General features: G+C 42.8%; 1 protein-coding gene across 1 annotated transcript in view; it reads right to left on the reverse strand.

Moving 5' to 3' along the window:
• Positions 1–328: 328 nt before the first annotated feature.
• The window catches only part of SYN2 (synapsin II), a 1,092,985-nt gene continuing 1,072,633 nt past the window's right edge, over positions 329–20,680 (reverse strand). Inside the window, exons 12-13 of the mRNA XM_085624864.1 lie at positions 19,537–19,783; positions 329–687 (exon numbers count right to left, since the gene is read on the reverse strand). Coding sequence (XP_085480990.1) covers positions 552–687; positions 19,537–19,783 — 383 coding nt within the window. The 3' untranslated portion in view covers positions 329–551. The remainder of the gene's footprint in view (positions 688–19,536; positions 19,784–20,680) is intronic.

Consider the following 20,680-nt stretch of genomic DNA (forward strand, 5'->3'; position numbering starts at 1 on the left):
CTCAGTATTAACTGGAAGCCGCGGTGCTGTAAATAGCAAAAACCAAGATCTTGCTCTGTTCAGCCTGAGGACAATTTTGAAAAGGGAAAGTGTAAGGAATGGGGATATGCCATCAGTCTTGTTTTACACATTTGTAAAAGTAAATATAACATGGGAATGCAATAACAATTAAAGCAAACAGGGACACACCATCAATATAGTTAACCACAAATATTTAAAACAAAATGCAGAGGACACACATTAAGGCCACATTATCACAGTCATACCCCCCCTTCCTTACTTACTACCCACAACCCCCAGTCTCCCTGCCCCTCCCCCCATCAAGGCAAGCTGCAGATGCAGAAGTGATGGCAGTGCTTCCCCTCCTTATCCTGAGTAATCAGATGATTTTACCATGACATAGTCCTTATCAGCAGTACCATATTGCTTCTCAACAACAAAGCAGCACAAAACGAATGGCTACAAAAGGACCACAGGACATGAAATAAACACTGGCTTCGTATTGTACTATATGATGTGTTCAGAGCAGATCTAGCTGATAGGCTTGAAACCTAGTCTGAAAAGATGCTGGCAAATGATTTTCTCAAATTTCGGATTGTTTCAGCCTTGTTCTCGTCTTCGTTTACACTTGAGCGGAAAAAGGAGGAGTCGCCAAAGCCAAAGGCGTTTGTCAGGGATTGAGATTTGCTGCAAGACAAAAAAACAGAAAAAGAACAGTTACATTTGAACTATGTTTCATTATCCCCCTCACAAAGACTGTGATGGGAAAGCTAAAAGAACTCTATACATCATCAATACATTTTTTCATTGAGTACAGAAACTACTCTGATGAAACAAGCTAACTCCTGGCATATTTTGAGGCCTTCAAAAGCTTTCACCACAATCCACAAATGACTGACTTGGGGCTGTCACAGTAGCTGCAGCAGACTGCCTTGTCTAAATCCCACTTTAGATACAGTACCACGGTCTAGAATATCAAAGTCAAGGACCATCATACACTGGGAACTCACACAACAAGCAGTCCCATCTTTACCACCAACATCTGATTGTTGGTCGCTCTTGAAGGAAAAACCGGATGCCTTATGGGATTTACCTTTTCATTTTGATTTGAGATATTTCCAACTAAATAACTATAAAATAGCAGGCACACATTTATCAGCCTATAATGCCGCTTGGCTCATTTATTGTCTATTCATTTTTTTTAATAACAGAATAAGAAATCATCATGGGCATTAGAGCATGGAAATACAATACATAATTCAGAGGAAGAGTTTTCTAATTTCTGATGGTGCTCAATTTATCTCACCAGTCTCCAGTAGTGAAATTTCCCAGATGACCTTTGATGGTCCATTAATTCTATCAAGAGTCATGGAGATCGTCAAGTTTCCGATAGCTATGCCCCTGCAGGCTCCACCATCGGAAATCCTACACTGATGGTACAAAAGAGATGTGGCTGTCAGTGTTGGTGCATCAGACCGCCAGGACTATATAGAGCAGAAGTGCTGAGGCAGCTCCCAGGATGTCTGAGTTATTTTTTTTATCCAAAAAACAAACTCCCACTTTGGGAGTTTGGTTTAGGAAAACAAAAAAGTTTGATGAGCAGCTGCCTGAAACATGGTGGCTGCCCACCACACATCCAGCACGTTCAAAGGAGCCAGCATGACAGCAGCTCCTCTGAGGTCACACAGATTTTTGAAGAGCCGGCGGAGATCTCAAAATATGGTAGGTAGGGGTCCACCAGAGTAGTGGAGGCAATGACCTCCACCACCCTGACGGAAGGCAGGCCACCCACCTTAGAAGTCAAAATCCTCAGTTGAGGCAAGTTTAAAGGCTGTGTCTGATAAGTTCAGTTGAAGGCAGATACATGTTGGTCGAGGTCCCACTGAGCTCAATGTAATAGGTGGGAAAAAAGCAGAGCTAAAAAATTCACATTTTAAACCAGCTGAAGTCCTCTCTTCAGCCAAATACTTTTTGCGCCCTCCCCTTATTAATATTGCCACTTTAGGATATAGTCTCTTCTTTGGAGCTCACAATACCCCAGTGGGACAAACTTTGAACCTGTAACTGGGCAAGTCGCACTGAAGCCAACTATTTTATAAGTGAGAATCTGCTGAAGTCTTCTTTCAGATGTTAAACAAATCAGCGTGGGACAAACCTGATGTACTTGCCAATGGAGTCTGTCCCTTCGACAGAGAGTCTTGGTTTGTTGATCCATATTTTCTGGAAGTCTGGAATTTCCAACTTTTCAAACTTTCTTGAGTAGCTCTTCTTAGTCACTTCTAAGGCTTCCATGAACTCACGAACAGCACTCAGAGTCCAGAAGCCACTCCAGTAGAGGCTACAGGCACGGTCCAATCCAAGTCCTCTTGCCACTGGTTAGTTGTTCACTACAGAAAAAGGCTACTTCCAGCTTTTGGTGCCCCTGTAGCCACAAAGGAGGTCAGCCAACTGACCCTTGGAGTCCACTTATTTGTCTTGAATAAGTGGGAGCAGGTCTAGCTCTTTAGGTCTCCACACAGGTTCAGACATGTTTAGAGGAGCTGGGCTAGAGGTGACACTTTTGTACAATTCACTACCCAGTGGGTGGGCATTACTCCTGGGCACTTCCCAATTAATGGGCACACCTTCCTCTTTTTGAAGCACATACTTTTTACCCTCCTGTACATTATTCCACACTGCATCATTTCTAGGGACAATAAAGATGGCAGTACTGTTTTGCTTCTGGAGGAAGCTGGTTTCCCAATCAGGGGTGTGTCTATAGAAATAAGCAGTCCCTTCCTCTCAAAATAAATCAAATTGATTCTAGGACCAACTCCCCTTCCCACTGGGAAGGAGCCAGGATGGCTACAGTGTGCCCTAGGGTCAAAGGACCGTCATCCACAGGTCATATTTTCACTTACATGTGCAGGTTTCACACCAATCCCAAGTTGATGAAGTTCCTCAGCTCTCCCCAATTACATTTCCTGAGATGAATCCCTTACCTCACACCCAGATCTTCCTGTCAAAGGGTCGAAGCCATTTTCTGTGCTCTAGGAGCAATTTTCACACCTTATCAAGGGGAAAGCACCGAAAAGGAGGGCAGCTGCAGGTAGCGCTAATTATCCCAATGGAGCTTCAGTTAGGAAAAATATAACTTTATAAAAGTTACTTTTCCTATAGCTTTACCAAAAAATCCAACTTCACCATTAAACTGGATTTGTAATAAATATTAGAAACAGTGGTTGAATGGATTCTGTAGGTTATTCTACATCAAAGTTTCCAGAAATAACATTTTAATTGTACTGTAGCTTTTATCATCCAGGGGTATAATCACTATAAGAACATGCTAAAAATAAAGTCGTATATTTCCACTTTCAGATACTAGGAATTCTAAATTAGGGTCCCTTCTTTTAAAAAAAGGGGGTTATTTGACAAGGTCACCTGCAGGTTTAACAACTTCAGCAGTCAAGCTATATATGTAGGCCTAAAGTCAAGTTTTCCTTAACAGCCTAGTGGAGGGCACAATGTGTGATTTAGTCCACTGTGATGCTTTCTTGTGCAGCAGCTGTAGCGCTTTACAAATGGGCAATTTAATTTCTATATTACTGGTGTTTTACCTGCACCAGATGTTATGGCCTTAGAGGAAAGTTAAATATGTAACCAATAAACTGTTGACCAGAACTTGGCCTTCGAGTCCAACATTAAATGTCGAGAAGCTTTGCAGAGTTTTAAGTAAAATGTCAATTATAACTTCTGTAATTTTATTTAATGTTTCTTCTAAGAATATGCTGCAAGTGTTTTATATTGTAAGGGTTTTAATTAACCAACAATAACGTTCTTAATATTATTGTTATAATATGTTACTGGGTTTTACCTATTTATTTATTTATTTATTTAAACTTATAACGCGCATCAGATACCCGCAGTGGGTTTCCCGGCGCAAGGGATAGACTCAAGAAGAAAACAAACCTCTCAGACAGCACCATGAATCAACTAAGGCGGCATGAAGATCATTGGAAAAATAAAGTTTTCAGTTTTTTTCTAAAAATAAGAAAATTGGTTTCTGTTTTCAAAGTGGTGGGTAACGCGTTCCAATATTTGGGAACTAGATGGGAAAAGGTCCGTCCCCCCATCCTTACAAGCTTAAATCGAGGGACAACAAAGTCGCAATTGGCAGAGGATCTAAGTGTGCAACTAGGCTAGTAGGGTTGGACCAGACTTTGCAAGTATTTTGGGGCCGAGCCCTGCTTGATTTTAAAAAGATAGCATATGGCTTTGAAATTAATGTGGCTGGGGATCCTGAGCCAATGTAGATCGCGCAGAGCCTGTGTGGCCGATGATCTCCTCGGGATATTACAGAGAAGTCGGGCTGCCGAGTTCTGAACAACCTGGAGTTTGTTTACGGTGGCCACATCGGCGCCGAGATAGAGGACATTTCCGTAGTCCAGGCGAGATGTTACTAACGCCTGGACAACAGTTCTCCTGGTGGCAAGAGGCAGCATCCAAAGAATTTTCTGGAGCCATCGCAGGATGGCAAAACATATGGCGGCCACCTTTGTGGCCTGCTGTCTCATGGAGAGTTTGTCGTCTATAAAAAAACCGAGGTTGCGGACTACAGAAGATGGCTTAGGGAGGGGTGCCATCTCACTAGGCCAATGTTGAGGGCTCCATAGACCTTTATGATTCCCTAAGATAAGAATTTCGGTTTTGTCACCGTTTAGTTTGAGGAGATGCCTTTGCATCCACTCAGCTATACGTGACAATCTAATTTTCAGAGCCGATATATCGTTGCTCTCGCTGCTGGAAAGGGAGAAAACAATTTGGGTGTCATCGGCGTATGAAAAAATAGTCAGCCCAGCGTCCTCCGCAATGGAGGCCAGGGGTCTCACATAGATGTTAAACAACAAAGGGCTGAGTATGGACCCCTGAGGAACACCATATGCCGATGGACAAGTGGAAGATGTGGCTTTCGCGGAAAAGACTTGGAAAGTGCGCTCACTTAAAAAGGAGGCAATCCAGGCCAAAGCCGGACCGTCCACTCCCAGGGATCGAAGAGAGTTCAAAAGAATGGAATGGGACACGGTATCGAACGCCGCGCTCAAATCCAAAAGGATGAGCGCAGATGTTTCCCCGCGGTCGATACCGTGTCTTAAACTCTCCGTCACCCCGAGAAGGGCGGTCTCTGTGGATCAGTGAGCACGAAAGCCAGACTGGGATGGGTGTAAAAAATCCCGAAGATTCCACTAGATGGTATAGTTGAGTGTTAACATGCCTTTCCAGCACTTTGGAAAGTACAGGCAGCAAGGATATCGGTCTGAAATTGGCGAGATTGGACACATCGGCTCCAGCTTTTTTTAGGAGAGGAACGACCATTGCGTGCTTCCAGTCCTGTAGCACATGGGACTCAAGTAATGAAGCATTTAAGAGTCTCATAAGAACCCGTCGAGATTCAAGATCCAGCAATTTAAGGATTTTGGCAGGTACAGGATCACGAGGTGAGCCAGATCTTATACTGCTTAAGCAGGTGAAGAACGAGGTGTCGTCAAACAATTGCCAATGCGTTACCTTCACCGTAGGAGGAGGCTGTTCGGTCCCTGCGACCTGTCCCGAATGAAGTTCCTTTGCGTTCAAGGGAGTGCTCATAGAGTCGTATATGCGCTCAACCTTGGCAATGAAAAATTTCGCAATAGAGTTACACTGGGCCTCCTCTAAAACTGGAGGTGTCGGGATAGTGTCCGCTCCTGTCAATTTTTTGACGACGGAGAAAAGAGTGCGAGGACAGTTCTGAGCTTGTGTTACTGCATCCACAGTATAGGCAGCTCTCGCGATTTTACATTTTGAGTGGTATTCCTTTAGAGCCTCTTTATAAACAGTCTTCGAAGAGACTGAGTAAGAGTGCCTCCATTTCCGTTCTAGGGCCTTGCATTTGATACGAAAGGCCTTCAGGTCGGTGGAAAACCATGGTGCCGGAAGGCGATGTGACCTGAAATGTTTCGAAGAGAGCGGGAGAAGGGTAGTTACAGCATTAGTAAGCCAGTGGGAAACAGCGGTGTTCAACTCCGCGACTGAAACCTCGCATTCCTCAGGACGGGTATTCAAGAGGTGCTGGTTCAACTTATTAATATCAAGTTTACCCCAACGATAAGTTGGTGCACCCTTGTCGAGGCCACTATTTTTCTGGTTCTTGGTATAGAGTAAGGAGAAGTAGACTGCGAAATAATCGGACCACTCCAAAGGGCGAGCACTCTGAGAGCAATCAAAAGAGAGATTAGAGACAATGGGGTCCAATTGGTGTCCAGCAGAGTGAGTGGGGCCAACATTGAGCAGGGAAAGGTTGAGAGCCTCCAGATCAGATAAAAAACGTTTGCTGGTGGTACACTGTGGGTCTTCAAGATGCAAGTTGAGATCGCCAAGAATGGTAAAATTGGCTGCCCTGAGGAGTAGGGGAGCTATAATATCAGCTAGTGAAGATACCCAAGGAAGAGCATTGCCAGGAGGGCGGTAGATCAGGAGGCCCGATAAAGTGAATTGGGGATTCACTTCCAGACATGGGAAGGGCTTCAAGCTTACATGTGTAGGTAGACTTAAAAATTATGGCAATCCCCCCCACCTTTTCCGGAGTTTCTGTCCAGTCTCACCATTACATAGTTGTTAGGGACAGCAACGGCGATGTCAGGACCGGAGCAATCCTGAATCCAAGTTTCCGTAAGAAACTACGCGTCGGGCTGCTCTTCGACAATGAAGTCGTAGATGTGATGTTTGTGTTTCGGGAGGGATCGGCAATTAATACTCCAAAATTGGAGTGTAAAGCTGTTAAGATGTGGATGCAATCTCCTCCGTCTACCACGAGTGTGAGAACGACGTATTGCTTTACAATTGGACATTCTGCCGGTAAGAAAACTACAGCCAGCACATTCAAAATTATGAGTCGGGAAAGAGCAGACAGTACAGTTTGTATGAGGAGTGTGACGTAGGGTTTCTAAAACTTCACCTGAATAGAAGAAACTACCACAGGAGCTAGTAGAAAGAGTCATGGCCCCTGGGCCCGGTCTGGCACGGACGGGCACCGACGGGCTGAACTCTGGCGTAACTCCGGCGGAAGTTCGGCGATCCACTGCGCGTATCCGCTGCGCGTTAGCGTGACCCCCTTAAGTAGAGGTCTAGCGTCCTTGTGACGTCTAGACCGTCAAGCAAAGTGGTGCCGTCAGGCGTCCTACACACCCACGATGGCCGCCGAATTTTGACTACCAGGACAAGGGCCCGCCAAATGCGGTGCTTGTACAATTATTGTGCAGGTGAGGGGCGTCAATTAAAAACAAGGGTAAACAACTCAAATTAAATAAAATAGCTAAACAGGTTGTTTTAAAAGCGCGAATTGCGCGTGAAAGCGGAGTTCAAATGGCAGTAATAATCGCAGCACGCTCGGAGCGATCTTCGTAGGTGCAGATAGTGGTATGGTCTGTTAAAAACCTAATATTACCATGTTTTAGGAAACACAGCACACACAATTGGGACTGACCAGTAGTGTTGCAATGTGAAGAGTTAAAAAAACAGCACTACCAGTCAGCCGAAAATGGGGGTGGTCACCCAAAAAGAGGCTGTTTCTCATAGGAGATGTAAATGGCCATACATTTTTAGAAATAATACAGTCTTTAAACCGCTCCTAAAATAGGTGCATTCCTCCAACTAACTAAGATAGAATTGTAGATTGTTCTACCACTGATCTGCCAGGGTGCTCTCATTTTCTCTGTTAGCTTATCTTCCTCAAATCTTAGCGAAGAACCGGAGCACCTTGGTCAACTCATGTTTCATGGAGATTGTATTTAGCATTTCTGGTACATCCCAATATGCTTTACTGGCCAAAGTAATAACTTTTCAAATATATTTTCAGCACCACCAGATTCTAGTGACATCCTGGAGGATGGGTTACGATTCTGTCACTGGATTCTAAATTGAAGATAATTCCCACTTCCCCATTCTGATCTCTTTCTACAAAAAATCTGTACTGGCTTGAAAGAAAAACTGAATTATTTGTAGCCTTCATGAAATAGTTGTTAGTGGCTTTTAAACGTGTTGACAAACCAAACTACTATGTGTTTTGCTGCTATCATAGTGTGAGCAGAGAGTTCAAGAAATCTGGCCTCCTAATTCGTGGGGAGCTCGGTGAAATTCTATAAAGAAACATTTCCTCTTTTTTTGAGTAATACAGTGGCAATTTCTGTCCCTCATCGAGGCTTTTATTGAAAATAGACAGCAATGAACAGGCCCATTATCCTTCCTCTCCTGTTGGACCAGCAAGGGGATGACAAATCAACCCTGATGACCCCAGGCAGTGGTTGCACATGAGTATCAAAGAAAAGAAGAAAGCAGAGCCCAAATCAATGCAACCATATAAGAAGATTGTATTGAATAAAACGTTTTTCTATTTTAACCTGTTGGATTCCACCATAAAGGAATTAATATTTCTCCGACAAAAATATTTTGTTTGACTCTCTATCAAATATCAGGGGGAAATTTGCACACAAAAAAAAGAAAAAGTGACACTAGTCATGCAAATGTCTACATAAAGCTGGTTAGACAGAATATTCAGGGGTCGCATTAAAGATAGTGTCCTGGGGCGCAACGAACGTTTGCAACCGCTTTGCACACCCCCATGGTACTTTGGTATTACAGAAGGGATGGAGACGCTTGTGCAGCCCCTACTGTAATACCGATAGCACTGGCTCACATAAAGCACCAGCGCTATATGCAGGGGATGTTCCTTCATTTGCATGGGGGTATGCTCCATGCAAATGAGGGGAACCCTTTGCCTCTGTGCCCGCATCGTATTACAGACGCAGGCGCAGAGGCAAAGAAGCTGTCAGAAGGCACAATGACAGTGCGCCACCTAAAAAGTGGTGCACTGTCAGTGTGCCCCCTGAATGCAGCCCTATTCAGGGGTACAATGGGTCCAATGGACCACCTAGACATCCCCTTACAGGTGGGTGCAGTGACTGACTGCATCTGCCTGCAAGGGGATCTCTAAACCCCCTTCAAAGTGCAGGTGGGTTGCCGCCTGAACAGTGAAACATGGAGCGGCTGCTTCAAAGCCACTTTGTATTTTACTTGGATGCGCTGCCCCCAGGGCAGCATAAGTTCACAGCAGCCCCCAGGGCAGCGCATTCTATGTAATAGGGTGCAATTTCTCTGCTTGCGCCCAGCGCACCTGTTTTAAGGTGCACCAGGCGCATACAGGGAAAATGCGCCCTAATACTTAATATGAATTGTATTTTCCTTTGCTACAAATCTTGTGAAAATCAAAATAAAAATATAGATGGAAAATCCATGAAACAAACTCTGAGACTATCAAAGCATTGGACGATGAACTCTGCCAAGCACAAAGGTAGACCTATGCAACTTATAGAAAGGAATGAATAATAAAGTCCATGTGAAGCACATAGGAATATCACAAAGACAAATCGCAGTGATTTAGGAACGAGACACCCAGAATCACACCTGTTGAATAAACTAGCATACCCACACACCTTGCACGAAACGAAGGCATCCGTTTACAGACATGTTAACATTTTTCATGAAACTGACTCCAACAGATGACAAACTACAGATGCAATGTGCACCTACACAGGAGCAAACTGTGCTCTTAGAGCAAGAGCAAAACTAGTTCTCGCTTCCCAGAGGGCAATGTGGTAAGATGATAATAAAACATACACACACAAACCCGCCTACATCCCCATTTTCAAGTGAGCATACACATAATAACAATGGCGCCACATCCCATTCAGCCCCCAATAAAGCGCTATGTAGGGAAGGCCAAGATGTTGGTGTAAGCAAGGAAACACATTATCATATAGATACCTGGTTAACAATAACATACATTCTAAGAAATCACTCAGGCCCACTGGAAGCTTCACCCATAAGCCACAAATAAAGAGTAAATCAAATAAACACCCACACTAGATACCTCCATTCCATTACACACACACACACACACACATACACACACCCACACACACACACACACACACACACACCCCACTGTGGAACCTTGCACTCTGTTACCATGCATTTACCCCAACAGATGATTTAATGTATGCAACCTAAAATATGCAGAAACAGTGGTCACTATTCTGCCCATTACAAGTCACATATGTGGTAGGCAAGGTGACTCCTCTGAATCCTACTTGTACAAAAATGTAGGTCAACAGCAACAGTCAGTGCATTGTCCACCAACAATTTCTCTTGAAGCTTGAAAGTGGACTGCAATTATCACGTGACACAACATTTTGCAAACTGGCAACCTGAGAAATCTCTTCACCCCTAATCAGGAGAGCACATACAGCTTAGACCTGCACCTGCACCTGTACTCCACTACAATGACAAAATAGACATGGAAGATGCCTGTCTACTTATACATTTGCACCCACTGTTGGAAAATCAATCACTATCTACTTTGCAGTACAGTCATACCCTGCACACCCCAGAGTGTCAGCCACCTCTGATCAGCCTCTTCTGGACACCTGCTGCCTTTTCATCTATAAAAGCCTAATACAGATGAGGGCACAAGCACCAATGATTCACAATACAATGAGCAGAGAAACACTTTTCTTTCAACCGTACATTCCCACCAAGGAATTAATAATCCTTTATTTGTTCCAGTTAATTAAAACTGTTACAATAAGATAACAAGCATTTGCAATGCAATAGGTCTCACATGTACACAAGTTTAGGCTACTGGCATTGTAAATGACAATGCCTTTTATTTATGTTTTAAAAACAAAAATAAAAATAAGAGGCATTGTTATTTGCAATGTCAATGGCTCACACTCTTGTAAATGCGAGACCTATTGCATTGCAAATGCTTGTTAGATTAGTGAGTAGAAACGCTCCCTTTCGGCCCACGCGGCAAATTAATTAAATAAACAAGCACGGCCGCTAAAGTGAAAGCAGACCGCGCTGCAAATAAAATAAAATAAATAGTGCTTACTGACTTATGAAGGAGACCCTGTAACGCCACAAGTAAAAGATCCAGTCATCATGGGAGGTAACAAATGGCGACAGAGCGGTAACAAGAAGGAACTAACAAACCTCATTATCAATCAGAAGCCAGCATTTACCAAGGACAATGACACCAGCCAATCAAAAATATGGGCGGAGAGAAGGCGAGGCTTCCACAGCACACTCGACTACTGCATGCCTCGCAAAGCGAGCAGTGCATGCGCACTGCCCCTAGGCTCGACCTAAAAAGAGTACTTAAGACAGAAGACAATAATAAAATGTCACATTTCCTCTTGTAAAATCGAGTACACTATCTTAGCCGGCACAACCCATAGCCTAAGGATCAATTTTCAGCTGCCAGTATCTCTAAAGGGAGTAAGTGCATAAACAAATGATTCAATTCCATCAAATGATGAGCTAAAAAGTTTTCTTTTATACTTGGCTCGTTAATAAGAAGCAGTCCCTTGTTTCAAAGTGTTAACCGGGAGCCATAGCAGTTCAGTAGAAACAACTGTTCATAGCCTTAATGTCAAGTGCTGCACTTTAAAACTCAACAGCTGTGATTATTTCTAAGAATAATGGCCATTCCAATACAAAAAGTGAAATCGTAAAATAGTTGGTAATGTATTCGTCTTTTAATTTGTTGATGCTGTTGTCCCACTCTCTTACAGAGACTTAAGCTTGGGCTTCTACTTACAGGGTTTTATCATTCAAATGCTTAGCTGCCTGACAAATACATTTCAGGTAGTAGGCTGTTATTTGTGGGAAGTGCCCGGACTGACAAGCAGCAAGTGCATCTTTACAAGTTCTCAAGTATAGGTGCAAGAAAACTGGACACAGCCAATATCCTCTATGTGGCATTAAGGGGGCACAGATTCAAATTATGTGCATTAAAGACTCCGACTGCACTCCACATAGTGACATGACCATTCTGTTGTACCATTAATCTGAAAGTATATCATTTCAATGGTTTCATTCCACACCTTAGGGTAGTAAACTCTGCATCATCAACATTTTCCAGGGCAAGTCCAGAAATCCAGAATCTCCTGATTCATTATATTGGCAGAGTAGAATTCAAGTTTTTTTTATAGCTGCGACGGCCTCAATGTCCATCAATCTGAAAATTAATCTGGCCTGCTTTTATAATATTCTGGACATGTTTATGGAGATAAGTTAGTGGCCCAGATTTCTTCTGCTGCTAAGGCATTAACTGTTGATACAAGATAATGGTGCCACTTCAAATCCTTGCTGGAAATTGTCTGCCACATCAAGTTTCTTAGCGTACCAATCTCAGCACTCCTTCCCTTTGCACAATAGGTAATATAGTGCAATTTTAATATTAAACTCTGCCTTGGCCCGCTGAGGCGGATGCTCAAACGTACTCACTAAAATATACGGGTAATGGGATTGTCTGTGCAAAGTTTTCGTTGTTATATATGCAAACTATTGCTAATTTTGTATACAAACCTGGAAATCTTGAACTATCCTTTGTTTCAATATGTACATGCTGGGCTGCTGCCCAGATGGTACCTTACGAAGTCAATATAATGTGTTTTACAAAAAAACTCTGTCTTGGCAAGTTGAATTCAAGACACAGGTGTACAATTAGGCAGCGAGAAAATAGCACAAGATCATTGGCTCTGAGCACAATCTAACCAGACTAAGCAATCTTTGAAAGTAAAGGCTCCATACATCAATGTTGGCATTAGTTTGGAGCTAATCACTCAACATAGTGCAGTTACTTGTGGTCCATTCATCTTGCAAATTAATTTGCAGAACGAGACTGTTAATGCTAAGGTAACTTGCTTACATTAGGCTAGATGATCTTAATAGCTGCGTTGACCAATGAAGTATACTCCCTAATCACTGGCACTATCTCCAATTTTTTGGTGCCCAGATGCCATGATCCTTTTTTGGTGTTATTCCTATGAGTAACTAAGATTTTAGTTTTCCCTCTATTGATTTCAATATTGTTCATTAGACAGTACTAGACAAGGACATTCAAAGAGCGCTGCAGACCTATTTGGGTTTTATCAAATATAATGATATCATCAGCATATTGGAGGAGGCAGATCTCGGCTCCTGCTAATTTTGATGGAAAGACTTTTGTGGTGGCTCGATGATTGTTAATGTCAGCAAAGTACAGGTTGAAAAGATGCAGTGCCAAGATGCACCCCTGTTTCACTCCCCTCAAGGTCGGGATCTTGTCTGATGTTACCCAGTTGGTGTTAATCCAAACTTTTATCCATGTGTTGGAATAAAAACTACTAATGGCATTTAGTACTGAGGCTGGAACCCCCACTTGTTGAGCTTATGCCACAGTCATCCCCTGCTCACGCAGTCAAAAGATGTGGTGAAGTCAATAAATGCAGCATAGAGGGGAGGGGAGTTCTTCATTGCCAGCTAAGCAAGCCAGTGCCATTAGATCATCTTCTGTCCCACATGGGCCGATGATAATATCCTCTTTTCCCTTGTCCATTGTTCCCGCTCTTGACGTAAGATCTTAAATTATGCTTTACCGTTAAGGTCCAGTAAAGTAATTAGTCCTAGTTGGCAGGGTTATCATGGGATCCCTTCTTATGTATGGGAACCAGGACTGAGCCTCTCCAGCTGTCGGAAATGGCCCTTTTTGAAGGGTTATCTGCAAACCTTTTGCTTCTTCCTCCTATTTTCCCTTACCTGTTTTTGATGGCTATAGGACTCTGGGCACTTTACCACTACTAATCAGTGCTAAAGTGCATATGCTCTCTGTGTAAATTATGATTATGATTGGTTATCCATGATTGGCATATTTGATTTACTGGTCCCTAGTACAGTGCACTGTATGTGCCCAGGGCCTGTAAATCAAATGCTACTAGTGGGCTTGCAGCACTGGTTGTGCCGCCCGCATGAGTAGCCTTATAAATGTGTCTCAGGCCTACCACTGTATTATCTGCGTGCACAGTTTTCTACTGCCAAGTCGACTTGGCAAGTGCACCCACTTGCCAGGCCCTAACCTTCCCTTTTCTTACATGTTAGACACCCCACAGGTAGGCCCAAGGTACCCCAAGGGGCAGTCTATGTGAAAGGTAGGACGTGTACTGGTGTGTGTGACATGTCTTGATAGTGAAATACTGTGTATTTCGTTTTTCACTATTGAAAGGCTATCTGTCTCATAGGCTAACATGGGAGTTACTTTGTAACATCTTACTTTCATAACTTTCCATTGGGACAAGAAGGAGAAATTGAGTTTAGGCTCTCTGAACTCAGAATGTAATAACACATCTTTTTAGGGAGATGGTTTTTTAAATTGTGTGTTTGAAAATGCCACTTTTAAGAAAGTAGGCATTTTCTTATTCAACCATTTTGTGTGCCTCAGCTGGTTTGTGTATTGACTGTCGGTTTTGGACTGACAGGGGCTAGGGATGTGCATTCACTGTAGACAGCCACAAGGGGGGCTGAAGTGTGCCCTGCCTTTCCTGGGTGACTTGGAGCAGAGCTGAATAGACGTTGGCTACATTTAGAGTGGTGGGAGGAGTTTTACTTGCACCTGTACAGGCCGTGTCTCCTCTGCACAATGCTGTCTCCACCTCCTGCAGGGAAGCTATGCCAGAGAAGCCAGAACTGGTTTGGACTGGGCTCAGAAACCCTTGCCACAGAGAGAACAAAGACAAAATGGGATATAAGTAGTGGACCTTAAACCCAGAAAATTAGATCAATTCTGGACTCAAGAGGAACCTTTTGCCAAGGAGAAGAGCTGGAAAGCTGTAAGGAGGAGAAAAGCCCCTTTGCTGTGTGCTTTACTGGGTTGGCCTGAAGTTACTGCTTCTGCCAAGGAATTGAACAAAGACTGGAACATTGCTGTGAACCTGCTTGAAGAAGAATCTCCAAGGGCTTGTGTGTGCTGGCCTCCTGTTCTGCAGTCTCAGGGACACAAAGACTTCACCATCAGCACCCCTGAACTTCACCGCTGGAAGATTGTTCCTGCCCGGAGGTGTCTATTCCAGTTTTGGGCCTCTAGAGGTTGTTCCTGCTGCTGGGAGCTGGAAGAAACTTAAAGAAAGCAAGAAAATCAACTCAGACTCCATCAGCGATGCTGCAGTGACGCTGCAACCTGTACCGAGGCCAGGGGTACCGCTCGTGAAGTGCACAACACACTGCCCCACAGCTCTGACACCCTTCAACGCCTTGCAATTATCGGCTTCCCTGACGCCAACGCTCAAATGATGGCGTCACCGCCATCGCCAACATCCCGTTATCGCGGAGCCAATAACTGACGAGGGGGACTTCACGTGCTTCACAGCAAAGCAGTTAATAAGCCTCAAATAGGTGACTATCGGGTTACTCTTTGTGGATTCTCTAATACTGTATGACACAAGTCATGATCTGTACCAAAACAAAAGTTTTTTTACAGCAACAAAATGACCTTAGAATTATCCACTGGAATTAATTTCAAGCTACCTAATTCATATGTCCAAGAGGGACTCAAGCTGCAATTTTAGTTTAGTGCCCCTGTGCGCCCTTGTCCTATGCTTTCCTTTATAGTAAATAAATCAATAAAGTGCCAGGTAAAGGGTGTGTAGCATGCAGGGCTTGCTCATTCCTTTCAGAGCTAAAGGGTCTTCACCCTTTTAATTAGTATGATGTACAACATGTCTTCATAGAAAATTCCCTACTATGCTACACTGGGGGTCACAGAACACTGATCAGTATGTGCTAAAATATATTTATTGCTTTCTAAAAAAGGCCAAGACAGGCAAGACAGACGATTTTGTATTCAGTGTGGCTAGTTGGACTTTAATTAATATTTTAAAATATTTTCAGAAATCATCAAACAATTTTGCAAATATATAAAAATTTATGTTATGTTAACAAAATTTGTAGAGCACTCGTATACTCTGAGGTGCCTTGGTGCTGACATAACGTGAACATGAATGGAAAGAGAATCTAAGTTATTTAAGAGCCATATTTTGAGCACCTTCCTAAAGAAGATAAGGGAGGTCAGAGTTCTGATATTGAGGATGACCTTTCCAGAGCTTGGTCGTTCCTGTAATCAAACTGCTGCAGCCCCAACTCATTTTACGGAATTTGGGGACCACCATTTTCTTTACTCCAGAGGAGCTCAGGAGTCTATTGGGATGGCACAAATTAAAAACATGCCTCAGCAAGTCTGGACCAGCATTATGCAAGGCCATGTGGGCGATGCAGAGGGCCATAAATGTGTAATATGGCTTCTATCAGGAAGCCAGTGTATCTTATCAATTGCTTTAGAGACAAAATGAAAATTGGTAATCCCTAAAAGTAGTCTTGCAGCTGCATTCTATACCGTCTGTAATCTATTTAGATGTTTGTCCTGCATGTTTACAGAGTCCATTGCAATACTAGAACTTTGAATGAAATAAGGCCATGATGACAGTCTTTCTAGTGTTGGCTGGGAGAAAAAAAGGCTTTCCTTTATTATCCTAAGTGTGAAGAATGAAGAGGAGGCAGTGGCACTAACTTGATTTACAAAATTCAGCTTGTTGTCAATTTGAACACCTAGGTTCTTTTCCTTAATCACTGGGGTGGGAGGAGAGCCTAAGTCCTCTGGCCACCAGGAAGGGGCCCAAGCTGGGGAGAGGGTTCTGAACTGTACCACCTAGTTTGTTTCTCAATTAGGCTTCAAACAGTGCTTGCTTATCCATGAGCTGATAGCACACATACAGTCATTGAAGTGGGTGCAAATGTTCGCCTTATTGTTAAAAGTTGGCACAACAATTTGTGTGTCATTGGCATAGGAGGTAAGGGAGAAACCAACATAATTTGATCAGAGTAGCCAACTATGTCACTTATACATTTAACCTCTTCAGTGCCCATGACGAGATAGTCTCGTCATGGAGCACGGTCGCGCTGTGCCCATGATGAGACTATCTCGTCATGAACCCCACCCACTAATAAAACGCCCGGCACAGGAGGGGGAAAGGGCGTGGCACAGAAGGGGTTAATAATGTTGGACTAAGCGAGGATCCCCGTGGGACCCCGCAAAGCAGAGAAAAGGGGAAAGATTCAAACTATTCAAGGGCAATGGATTGCACTCTGTTTCATTGGAATGAGGTTAGTAAGGCCAGGCCTAGATCTCCTAGCTGCTTGATCAACAGCTTATGGTCTACTGTATCAAATGCTGCTGACAAGTCGGGGAGAATAAGGGCTGTAGCACCACTCCTATGCAACATAGCCCATATCTCCACTGTGGCTTTAATCAAGGTAGTCTCTGTGCTATGCTCAGGTTGGAACCAAAATTGAGTAGGCTCCAACAAACCATTGGTTTGGATAAACTGGGCAAGCTATGTGTTCATTACTTTCTCCATATTTTTGGCAGGAAGTGGAAGATGGGATATAGAGCTATTATTATTGGGACCAGCAGTATTCAGACTGGGTTTTTTATAATCAGGAGAATGGAGGTTTTTTTTCCAAAGAAGGAAAAACTCCCATAATAAACATTGAACAAAAAATGGCCAAGAGATTTTTACCTATAAGATTGGGTATAAGCTTTAATGCCAAGGCAGAGCATGGATCTATAGGAGAGCCAGACTTAGCTGTAAGAATAATTTTTGCTACCTGATCTGAAGTGACTGGGAGGAATTCCGTGAAGGAAGTCTGGACAGAAGTGGCCTGAGAAGCTATATCAGTGATGTTGGAGTTGTTTGAGGCCATAAACTTGGAACAAATTTGGTTTACTTCATCCCTGAAGAAGTGAGCTAGTGCGTGGCAAAAGGTTTGACTGCAGTTAGCTACTTTGCTGCTTGATATGGTGGTTAATTTAGCTACTACTTGATATAGCTCCTTAGTGGAGTTTGTTGCTAGTTCTATTTGTTTGGTAAGGTAGTTACTTTTTTCTTTTGTCAGTAGGCATTTGTACTTTGATAGCGACTGTTTATAGGGGTGTTTCTCAAAGTTACCATACTGAGAGCGCCAGCTTCCTTCCTGTCTCCTACAGTTTTATTGTTCAGATCTTAGTGCCTCAAAAAACTTAAGTGCAGAGGGTGTGGTCCTATTAGAAGATGCTGATTTAAATGGAGCTAACCTAATAAAAGTGACATTAAGCCAGTCATATAGTCTAGGGAGGCTTGCTCCACAACCACGGCCCCTGTGCAGGTAAGAGCGGTGGGGCCGGGTTGGGGGGATTCGATTATGGTAGATCAGCACTAATCCATTGCCTCGTTTAAGAGGTCTGTCCAGCCTGTGTACTGAAACTAGTGCAGCATCTGCCCATGTTTCAGTTAGAAACAGCAGATCTAGTTTCTAGCCATCTATAAAGTCAGACATACATATCATACTGAATTACTTATGCCTTGTACATTTCATAAAGATATCTGCTGACAGTTTGAAGAGGTTACTGTACATTTTGCCGTCTTGAAGCATCCTAGGGGTTGCTTACCACCAGGTGATGTGGCAAGTAGCACGTCACAAAAGTGACACAAAGCAATTCATCCATTAACCAACCATTATAAAAGCCCATGTGTGCAGCATATCATTTCTCACTACTGCGTGAGCTGTCTCACAAACAATAATGAATGTAGGCCCCTGTGTATCGCGCCCTTTGCCTGCTTGCCTACAGCTAACCCAGTAGTAGAACCAAAAAAGCTGGTCTGAAATGGCATTTATTTGCAGGCCCTGTTTTAAAAGCTATTTTCATGTGCAAAACGTATTACACATGCACACTTTACATGAGAACAAAAGGACTCATTTAGCCCTCAGCGGGTGGTCGCTAGTCTACTGAGTCAGGCCAGGCCCTCGGCTCCATCTTCTCGGTATAAGATAGTCTTGCTCATTTGGAGATTGGAGATCCCTTCCTGGCAGGGACCGCTTTGTTGAAAATGCATTCATTAGTGCCTATCAGGTGCTCATTGAGCTTTGAAGAAGTAATGAAGCTTAAAGAATCTTCTTACTCATAATGAGAAGATGGGATCTGGCTCCTCCACCGGAATTCCTTATGGACTGAATTCTGTCTACCAGAGTTGGACCAGCTAGATCCTTAATTTAACCACTGAAACAGTAAGGAAGTTTTCCTGCTTCTGCTTTGGCATCCGTGACAACCATGGGAGACTCAAGCACTTGGAATTTAAGAAGTGGCTCTTTGGCTCAGTAACTCAGAACACGTAACTTCCTTTTTGGCTTATCATATCCCGAAGGATTTCAACATTCCTAGCTCTAATCATTCCACAATTGTAACAAAGACTCAGCAAACTTATGTTTTCCCGTTTATGCATGCACTTTTATCATTTGTGTAGGATATATTCACACTAACATGAGGTGTCATCATATCATATTAGCTGGTAATGAAAATATAGTTACTGACTAGTTTATTCAATCAGGCCATTGTTGTCAAATAAATTAATATAGAAATACAGTTTTCCTTTGACAGCACCCCCCTCAATTACCATAGATCTACACCCTTATATTTACAGTTACATTTGTTTGGAAAAAGGATGTTAATTTTCTAGCTTCATTATTTGAGTTTTCTTTTTATGTACCCACTCCTTCAATCATGGCAATGAATTTACAATGTTAGCTACCAAGCAGGAACACAGAGACAGATCTTACTTCAGCTGTGGATGAGGCTTCTGCTGTGGCACAGGCTGTGGCAGTGTCCCAGCACCGGAAGAAGGTTGCTTCTGGGATCGCGGCTGTGTGGTTGTGGGCGCGGGAGGCTTGGGTGGTTTCTGAGGCTTGGAGACGGCAGGCTGCTTGAGATGGTCCTGAGCAGGAGGCCGTGATGACGAGAGCCCACTCTGTGGTTGCAACAGCTCCTGGCTTTGTGATTGCATTTCCTGGGGTTGCACTGGGCCCCCTAATTTCAGTACAAGAAAAACTTCAAAATGTTACAGTGTTAAAGGTTTTTATTAGTCTTCACATCCAGTTTTTGTTTCAAATATGGAAGCTGTTCCTTATGTGGAAATCATATTTCCCTAGTTGTAAACTTATCTGTAGATATTAATGAAAATAATCAACACACCTTTAGCCAGGACACCGGTGATAATCAATTTAATTAACTACTGTAGTTGCCTTCATACGTTCGACACACTGTGCAACTCCAAATAAGGGTTAACAAAAAAGTATTGTTCTGCCAAATTCTTAAATATGAAGTTGATAAAGATAACCTTTTACTACTAAGTTATAGATGGCTGTATTTTATTCAAAACAAATACGAGTCACAAATTATTAACTCTTTGGAAATGGGTATAAAGTTTTTACTGTGTTTTATGTCTTTAGCAAACAGACATTGTATTTTACGTTAATACGTAATCATCAACATTTGCTCTGCTATTGTTTGACTAGAGTCTTAATATCTGTAATCTATAGAAAAGGCTACTAAATCATGACTACAAGCATTCCCTTTGCTCTTTATCTGTAATCACAATTTTTTCACTTCTAGAAATGTTTCATTTGTAATACCTGCGGGGGAACCAAAATGTTTACCAAACTACAGATTAGCTGAGAAAAGTAGCACAGGTGTTTTAATACTGCAGTGCTGCAATTTCATTTTTTGTGTGACAGGAAATGATCAAAATATTTTTAATCAGTACAATCTATAGGAGCAGCCCTCTTCAACCACCTGGATTCAGAGGCAATGCATGTATATTAAAAAAAAGTCTCCTAATGGGTCATATCAGAAAGATATAGAAGCGTTCAATCCTGTCATACGCCATAAAAGTAAGAATAGGATAAATCAACAAACTCAGGACAT

The sequence above is a fragment of the Triturus cristatus genome, chromosome 9, assembly GCF_964204655.1.
Source record: "Triturus cristatus chromosome 9, aTriCri1.1, whole genome shotgun sequence".
NCBI classification, from domain to species: Eukaryota; Metazoa; Chordata; class Amphibia; order Caudata; family Salamandridae; genus Triturus; species Triturus cristatus.